Source organism: Vigna unguiculata, chromosome 2, assembly GCF_037176805.1.
Source record: "Vigna unguiculata cultivar grain cowpea cultivar isolate G323 ecotype 2 chromosome 2, ASM3717680v1, whole genome shotgun sequence".
NCBI lineage: Eukaryota > Viridiplantae > Streptophyta > Magnoliopsida > Fabales > Fabaceae > Vigna > Vigna unguiculata.
Window position 1 is genome coordinate 26,413,069 of NC_140793.1, and position 9,754 is coordinate 26,422,822.

Genomic DNA, 9,754 nt, shown 5'->3' on the forward strand with positions numbered 1-9,754 from the left:
GGATTAACTATATTTTTAGTTCTTGAATTTCGATCTAAAATTGGAATTTGTCTATGTTTAAAATTTTAATATATTTTTGTACATAAATTTTAAAATAAATTAATATAGTTCTTTTAATCTAATTACGTCATTTTTTTTAGGTGTCAAACACATTTTAAAGTAAATATTGAATCGGGGATGTGTCAAACTATAAACAACTTCAATATTAACATGAAACGTGTTCAAATATGTTAAAAAAAAAACTAATGTAATTGGGTTAAAAGAACTATATTCATTCATTCTTAAAGTTTAAGGACCAAAATATATCAAAATTTTAGACAAATACGAATTCTAATTTTAGATCAAAATTCAGGAATTAAAAACATACTTAACCCTTTATTTAAGGTTTTGATATGAGATTTAATACAAAGTTCATATATTATACATTTCTAAAATAGAAATGAAATGTCTGAGTGAAACTCGTTCAAATAATGATCTATATAAAGAAAGTCAAATATCATGTAAGTTTTTTTTTTCCTAACATCATACATAGATAATATCTTATATCATTTACATTGATTAATATGTGATGGGAAAACAATAACAAACAATATAATTTCCCCTAACTTGCAAGAATATATGAGGATCAATAATTAAAGAGCAGCAATAATAAATCACCAAAAGCACAAATAAAGGCACCAAGATTTTTAACGTGAAACCTCAAATCAAGGGTAAAAACCACGAGTCGTCCAGACCAAAGAAATAGCTTCACTATGATCAACAAGAGTACAAAAGAGCCTCAATCAATAGCACAAATTAGTGCCAACACCCAACCAAATAACAAAGCAACAAAGTTTTCAAAATAGAGAAGAACAAGAGAGGAAAATCTATAATATCACTGCTGCAGTGCGAAATTTCAGCCCGATCCAACGGTGAACGAATCCGCAGTGCCGATTGTACTGTGACAGCTCTGTGAAAAACGTGAACAAAATTTTCCCTCTACCTCTCCCTCTCCTTAGGGCTTTCAGTGTGTTCTGACTCTATTGTTTTGCCTCTCCCTTTATTTTATAGTCTCTCTCCACTAGGTTAAGTGAGATATGAACTTCTCAAGTTTTGGATCTTTTCTCCACCTAGGAAGGGAGCCCAATACCCAACAATATGAGCGTACAAATATTTATCTTAAATTGGATATAGAATAAAAAAATAATCAAGAGAAGAACGTATTAAAAGGTAGGAAAAATTGTGTGTTTTTTAAAATATCTCAGTCACGCACAATAATAATCATGTTACAAATCAACTTCTATACAAAATTACATATGGGGTATTCTAATCAAAAGGCAACAACTTTTATTTTTTAAATATAGAAACATTAAATGAGTTTAATATCGCTAAGATTTTCATATTTATAATTTCATATTTAACAAATCAATTGTTCCTTAATTTATATCAACCAAGCAATATCATTATCATTGAAAGTAGGAATCTTAAAGTGGGTTGACCAGTTTTCTTTTCATTTATTCTACATTTAACATATAAAAAATGGATTGGGTTGACCTGTGAATTGTGGGATAATTTTATTGATCCATTTTATCTAATCATTTACCCGTGGATTTGTAGCCAATCCACATAAATAAAATTGAAAAAGAAATATGTAAATGTTGTAATAACTTGTTTTAATATTTGACGTCTTTGATGGATTGATGTTTCTATCAAAGTTATATTCGCATTAAATAAATATATCAAAGTTAAACTTCTTATGAATAAGAAAATATTAAATAGACAAGAGAATTTTCTAAAATATTTAAGACGGTTCATACTGTTCCATCATTGATGGACACGAGTTATGAGAAGCATAACTAAGTGGATAAGTAAATTAAAATACCAAGATTATCGAAGAAGGGAACTTACATAAAGTGTGTCTAGTACTAATATTTTAAGCTGAATCACGTATTTGTAGTTGACACGTATAGTGTTAGATATTTTATGAAACTTTAAAAATACTTATTAATAAAATATCTAATTTATAAAGTCATGATATATTATAATAAAATCTTTGAATGATGACCAATTTTAATGAAAAAAATAATAATTAGTTATTATATAGTGACTAAATTGATAACTAAAAATAGTTTCAAAAAATTATAATTGGTTTCTAAATTAATAATTAAAATATTTTTAATTATGAATTGATTTTTAAATTAGCCACTAATATTAGCTATCAGGTTTTGACTATCAAAATAATTAGTCTTAAATTAAGAAATTTGGATTCGCACATTGACAATCATATATTTATTATATTTGTAAGAATTATTGTATAATTTTCAATATTCATATATCACGTATTTATCACGTATCGTATCTTATTATTTTGAAAACAAACGTATCGAGTATGTGTCGTATCCGATACACGTATTATATATGTGCATCATAGATGATAGGTGAAGGGCACTAATGATAAAGGAAGAGGTAGATGAGTAAAGTGTTGAAAATCAAAGACTTTGCAGAAGAGGTGTTGAGTGAGGAATGAAGTGAGGTTGACGAGAGAAGAAAGGTACAGAGGAAGATTAAAAGCATAGTTAAAAATGTGTGTCCAACGAGTTCTTAAGGTTGAAGGCTAAGACAGTAAGATATGAATGCGTTATGTCACCGTCTGAGTTCAAAGTTCAAACCCTACAAAATTGTAGCCTTTGCAGCACGGCAATGTTTGTGAAGTATCATTGCTGTGCCATGCCCTTCTTTCAACCCAAACCTGCTAAATCATCAATGCACAACTTTTCTTTTACACTTTCTCTTCTCCACTTTCAAAAATAACAAGAGCAAGAAAACAATAATACAAGTTATATTATTTTATTATTCCTAATATGATTAATAAGATATTGAATTGTGTAAATGTATTTTTGTAAGCATAAACGTAGAATATGATTCTATTATTGATTCTGATAATCAATCATAAGCAATATCCCATACTGATAATCATGCTGTAAAAAGTAAATGGAAGCGTACCTGAATTGGCCATAACGATAATATTAGAGAGCACTAATGATACAATGATCTTCCTCCTGTAGAGCACCTTTATTTCTCTTTGGTTTTCTCCCTTGATGGGGATAAGGAGAAAGGATCAGGAAAAGTACGTTATGACTCTGTGTGTGCTCTCAGAAGGGGACCACGACCATTTGTAAACTGAATTACTTAAGTTTTAGTATTTCTAATTTGACCCCTCATCAAAATAGAAATTACTAACTGATCTCTACACAATATTTATTTTAATGACATATGCCTTTAGCCAAATCTTTAATTTAGTCAGATCACATTTATTATTTGGCTATATAAATAATAGCCCTAACACATTTAATTATGTATCATATATATGCATGACCCAAAATTACTAACAATTTTTAGTTCCTGAGGTATTTTGCGACATGGGATCTATTGGGTGTATCAGAGTGGAGGGCAAGGGAAGTTGAATGGGAGTTGTCCGTTCCTAGGTGGGTGTGAATGTTCTGATCTCATCCAAGTTTGTCTTGTAGTTATCGATAGGAACAACGATCGCGTTCTCGAGATATTGTCTGTTTTGGGACGTGGAGTTCCATCATGATTTTATTCTTAATAGACGTCTTAGAGGGTGGAGGGAGGAAGGAATATTTAAACTGCGCTTGACATCGACTCTTAAGCGATATGAGACTTATTGGATATATCGAAACAATCTTTGTCTCAAATTTTGATATGATTTAATTCTAAAACTTAAAAAATGAATGAATAACTTTCATCACCAAATGATGTTAAGATTTGGTTGCCATGTGTATCATTTTTAACATTGTTTGGTGAAGAGGATTACATCAATTCATTTTTAAGATGTGAATATCAAATAGTATTAAAGTTTGGGATAAAAACGAAATCCAATTTTACGACATAGTTTATGAAATAAAAATATACTTAACTCATTAAAAAAATATAAAATACTAATAAAAATAAAAGTATAGAACTGATAATTAAATTATTCATATTTATTATATAGTTGAAAATCCTTAATTTGTGTCTAATACCTAGGGATGTCAACGGCGGGAGGGAGTAGAGTACGGGTAATAGCTCTCTCGTGCATTACTTGTTATATAAATATATGTCTCGTACCTATATCCATATCCTACGGGTATCCGATATGTGGGTACCCACATTTTTTTTCTAATATTCACGGATATCCATAGGTACTCATATGAATTTACAAAAGAAAAATTTAATATTTAACAATATATTTTAATCATACATTCAAATAAAAATACAATAACATTTATAAATCTCAAATAAAATGCAAATAACCCATTTAAATAGTGTTGAATGACAATTTACAAAGAAATAAATATTTTTTTAAAACCAATTGATAAAAAATAACCCATTAAATTTCAATGTCTTAATCTTTTAATCATGTTTTTTATTTTTTTAATTTAAATTAAAATATAGCGGGTATGGATATCCATGGGTACGAATTCTATGATACTCGTATCTGCCCCATTAACATGCGGGTATAAAAATATTCGTACCTATTACCCACGAATATCCATTTATAATATTTATTTCATACCCGTTGCGAGTTTTATTTACAAATACCTCTAGGTACAAATTTTTTTGACATCTCTGTTAATACCACTAGTTCACATGGTTAAGAGATGTAAAGTTAACAAATATGCGGTTTTTTTGAGTATTTTTTAGGAAAAAATATCTTTTTAGTCCCTCAAGTTTAACCTAAATTTGGAAATGATCCATGGTCGACACTTAGTCACCGTTTGGTTCCTCTACTTTCAAAATAATTGTTTTTTGTCCCTATTTCTAGACGACGTTAAAAATAACAAACGTGTCTCACGTGTTATTTAATTTTGTTTACAAAAAAAAAAAACTAGCGTCAACCTAGCCGGCGCTTTCACGAAAATTAGAAAAAAAATATTTTTTGATCCCTGAAGTTTGAACTTAATTTGGAAATTGTCTCTTGTTGAAACTTAGTCAGTGTTTGGTCCCTGTACATCCAAAATCATTGTTAATATATAATAATAATAACACTACTATTAATAATAATGATTTTAAAAATGCAGAGACCAATAATCAAGTTTTGACCAAAAACCATTTTCAAATTTATCGAATAAAAAAAAAACTATATCAATGAATAAATTATTTCTTCAAAATACGATTTTAAAATAGAGTTATACTTGTATACAAAGGGAAAAAAATTATGTTTTTATAATATGATTTTTAATTTTCTTTAATAAAAATTCATATTTTATAAAAAGAAAATTTCACTTGTATACTTTTTTAATTATTTCATTTTTAAAAACTTCAGCTATACATAAAAAAAATTGTTTCGGGGTAGGGACCAAGAGCCCACTAAAAGAACTCCACTTCGCGATATCTTCCTCCTCTCCAACGACTTCAGCAAAGTCCACTCCTTAGCTCGATCGGTTGGGATGGCGATCGGGGTACCTGTCTAAAATACTCCGATGCTTAAGTTAGAAGGGACCGATCGGTGTGTCAGATTACCCGTCGTAATAAATGCGCAATTAAGATCCTTACCAACTTACCTTTGGATCCTATTTATAGCTTTTGGCATGGGCCTGTAATTAGGGTTTCTTAATCACGGCCCAATGATCCCTTAATGACGATTAATGACTCGTTTAACCCATAATCGTTGGCTTAAGTTATATGACCGTACGACCGATGGTCGCTTGACTGGGTTAAATGACGATGTTCTCGACAAGCTAGTAATGTGTTTTACCGATCGCCCGTTAGGTGTTTTTATGAGGTCCGTCGCTGTTGTTTTACTAGTGAACCGATGGACTCTAAAGGTCAGAGGGTCTATCGTCGCTGTTGTACCGATGGACCGATGGTCTCTAGAGGTCAGAGGGTCCATCGTTGCTGTTCTACCGATGGACCGATGGTCTCTAGAGGTCAGAGGGTCCATCGTTGCTGTTCTACCGATGGACCGATAGGCGCTCAAGGCTGGAGGGTCCATCGCTACTGTTCTACCGATGAACCGATGGTCTCTAGAGGTCAGAGGGTCCATCGTTGCTGTTCTACCGATGGACCGATAGGCGCTCAAGGCTGGAGGGTCCATCGCTACTGTTCTACCGATGAACCGATGGTCTCTAGAGGTCAGAGGGTCCATCGTTTCTGTTCTACCGATGAACCGATGGTTCTTTAATGGTGCTACACGGTTGTTCGCTTACCCGTGAGATCGATGGTCCCCTGGGGGTTAGGAATGGCCGATTGACCGATTGGACATACTGTACACAAGCCCCCCCAGCCTTGAGCGATAGGGATGAAGCGAAGAGGTTTCTCAGACCGTGGTGCCGATTGACCGCTGGCGTTTCTCAACGGTTACATTGCCTCGTGGAACGTGCCTGGCAGTTATGATCTGAAGCGTCGCGAAGCTGGGACCGTCGATCCGAATGTGATCGTAGGGTCCTGGGGCTGCCACGTGTCACATGGTCCCCCCTATAAATAGGTTTGTGTGGCTGTCGTTATTTTCACGCTTTCCTTTCTCTTTCTAGCCGAGCTTCCGATCGTTTTTCTCTATCTGTAGGTAAAAATGTCTTCAAGCGAATCGGATTCAGATGGTCTGTCGGGTGGAGCGGTCAGGTATTCTGGGGGCGCTGGGTCGGTTTCCGCCCTGTTTGAGTCGTCTGAATCGGGAACTTCGCTCGGGGGAGTGTCGAGCGGCGCGAGTTCCCTAATTCTCCTAAGTGGCAGTTCTGAGGCCGATCCACCGGTCGCAGAGGCGGCGGAGCAGGTCGCTGCTTCTGATGAAAGCGGGGACATCATCGGGATTGACGTTGGCGACGAAGGGGACGAAGTCAATCTGCCGGAAATATCGGGATATGATTGGGCCCCCTATGAGCCGCGTACACTCGTGACAAGGTTTCGCTGGGGGAACGATCTGGGGGATCTGGTCGAGCGGACCAGAATATTCAGCGAGGAGGTAGAGGATGGACACCTTCGGGTCAAGATATGCGCCGGCAACGAGAGAGTGTGTCACGGGAAGAGAGAGGCGAAGCTAGACTTCTTCTACGTGTACGCCTGCCTTTTCCATGATCTAGGTTTGAACGTGCCGTTTGCCGATTGGCAGATGGCAGTCCTCCGCCAGATCCAGTGTGCACCGACGCAAATTCACCCGAACGCATGGGCGTCTATGCAGGCGTTCGACGTCCTTTGCCGGGCGGCCGGCCTGACGCCCACCATGCCTTTGTTCCTTCATTTCTATAAGACGCGGCCAACGGCGTCTAAGGGTTGGGTTTCGTTCCTCGGGGCGAACAAGAGCTTGCTCACCCTCTATCTTGCCTCCTATAAGGGTTTCAAGACCGGATTTTTTAAGGTCGCGATTCCCCACAAGGGAAGGAGATATATCTTTGACGAGCAGGATCGTCCTAAGTTTCCGCTTTATTGGACGGCGCTCCCACCTCCCACGGATGCTTGGGCTGAAGAACAGTTGACACCGGCCGAGCGGGCTGACCTGGCCGTCCTCAAGACCCTGCCCGACAAGATCCACCCGCGGCCGCTGATCCAATGCATCCGCTCCCCGGACTTATCGAGGGCGGTTTATGGCTAGTTGTTCTGATATTATCGATCGTCGATCTTGGTCGCAGTTTAACTTATTTGCTTTGCTGTTTTACAGATATAATGGCTCAGACGACCGCTGCTAACGCCGAGTTCGTGGCTCGTGCTAAGGCTCGACGGAGGGGGGAGGATACTGCTGAGGAGGTGGTGCCGATAACGACCGCCCCTGCCGGGACTTCGGGCGCCGTCTCGCGGCCTCGCCTGATTGTGAAGCGGCCCGGTTCAGGTGCTGGCGCTGCTGCTGGGGACAAAGGCAAAAAGTCTAAGAAAGATGACTCCCCGTCCGACCGACCTCTCAAAAAACAAAAGAAAGGGGAGGCGTCTGGATCCCTGGCCGACGCTTTCCTCGGCGGCGGCGTGCGCCTTGATGACGAGGTTTTTCTTCAGTTGGGACCTCGAATGACCGAGGCGCTGAAGGACGTGTCTGAAGAGGATGCCCTTCGGACCGCCGGGGAGCTCACTCTCAGGCTAGCTGCCCTGTACACCAAGTTTCCTCGCCCCGAGCGGAGCAGAATAGAGGATTTGGAGAAGGAGCTTGCAGCGGCCAAGGCTGAGCTCAACGAAGTGAAAGCGTCGGCGGCTGACCTGAAGACCCAGTTTGATCGGCTCAACGGTATTAAAGCCGAGCACGCCAAGTGCGCCGGCCTATTGAAGGCTGCAGACGATCGAGCGAAGGCGGAGCAGGCGAAAGCAGGTGAAGCCGCTGATGACCTGCGCAAGCTTCAGCGACGCTTCGATGATCTTACTCTGGAGCACATGGCCGCCGCTGGTTCAGCTGTCGACTGGCAGAAGAAGGCGAAGGACTTGGAGGCCGAACTAGGAGTGGCCGATGAGCAAGTATTTGCTCAATATGAAGCGGGCTTCCAGAATGCCGTCGACCTTGCTGTCTTTTACTACAACTGCTCTCCCGATCGGTTCGATGTTCATATGGGGGTGGTTGATGGGAGGGTTACGAGGGTCTTCGACCGGCTGGACGAGGTCAATGACCCACCTGTATAAGACTTGTAATTCGTATATTTTGATATAACCGATCGAACCCGATCGACCGTTCGATTGATCGCGTTCGCTCGGTTATTAGGTTACTTTTTGACAAACACTTATGTAAATTTTTAGCCCCTTATTTATTTCATCGATTGACCTGCTTTCATTCGTTTATTGCTTCACGCTGGCGACCGGCCGTACTTCTGTTGTTTACTAGCGTTGGCGATCGGCCGTCTTAATTGTTTATCCTGTTAATTTGGGTTGCACTTAGATTTGGGCGGACTGGACGACCGATGGATCTCTTGTAAAACTAGCATGATTATCTGTTCTGTATGGTTGTCATTTGTGCGCTCAATTTTAGTTTTTTAGATCGTTGGTGTGGTACCCTCGATCGGTTAGGACAGCTCGTGTCACTCGTTTACCCGTAGGGTGATTAGATCGCTGGGATCGGTGCTGACAGAGCGGGTCTTCCTCTTGGAAGTCCCCGTCTCGATCGGTCAGGCTTTGCTCGGGTCCCGTGGAGAGCCCCATCGGTCAGATTGTTAGATGAAGTATGAAACGCTCATTTTATTCATGATTAACTGTAATACATTTTGATGTGTGACGCGTTCCATGTGTTGGGTATTTCTTTGCCGCTCAAGTGCTCCAGCCGATAGGCTCCGTTCTGGAGGCTCTCGGTCACGCGGAACGGGCCCTCCCAATTTGGTGTCAGCTTTCCCTGTGTTGACTTCTTTCGTGCGTCGTTGGTTTTTCTCCAAACTAAATCTCCCTTGACGAAACTTCTTGGTTTGACCTTCGCATTATACCTTCTTGCCACCATTCTCTTGCACGCTTCAGCTCGCACGGCCGCCCGTTCTCTTCGTTCGGTTGTCCAATCTAGCTCCTCGCGCATTCGTCCACAATTCACCTCCAAGTCTTGCATTTCCCGCCGAAGGGTCGGTTCCCCAACCTCGACCGGCAGCATGGCGTCTGTACCATATGTCAGGTTGAAAGGAGATTCCTCGGTCGTCCCGTGTGGCGTGCATCGGTAGGCCCAAAGGACTTGTGGCAGCTCGTCAACCCATGCTCCCTTGGCCTCTCCCAATCTTTTTTTTTAACTCAGCCACTATAACTTTGTTCATGGCTTCAGCTTGACCATTGGTTTGGGGATGCTCGACCGAGCTGGTAACATGTCTTATCCCTACCTGCTTATAGAAGT

The 9,754-nt window shown here is 39.6% G+C and overlaps 1 protein-coding gene across 1 annotated transcript; it reads right to left on the minus strand.

Moving 5' to 3' along the window:
• Window positions 1–9,133: 9,133 nt before the first annotated feature.
• LOC146888474 (uncharacterized) lies at window positions 9,134–9,520 on the minus strand. Its single transcript, XM_085670118.1, has one exon. The coding sequence runs from the start codon at window positions 9,518–9,520 to the stop codon at window positions 9,134–9,136; it is 387 nt and encodes a 128-aa protein (XP_085526244.1).
• Between the last annotated feature and the right edge of the window lie 234 nt (window positions 9,521–9,754).

Bases quoted from the DNA above. Each gene is read 5' to 3' on its own strand.
- LOC146888474 (XM_085670118.1), bottom strand. From the start codon at position 9,520: ATGCTGCCGGTCGAGGTTGGGGAACCGACCCTTCGGCGGGAAATGCAA.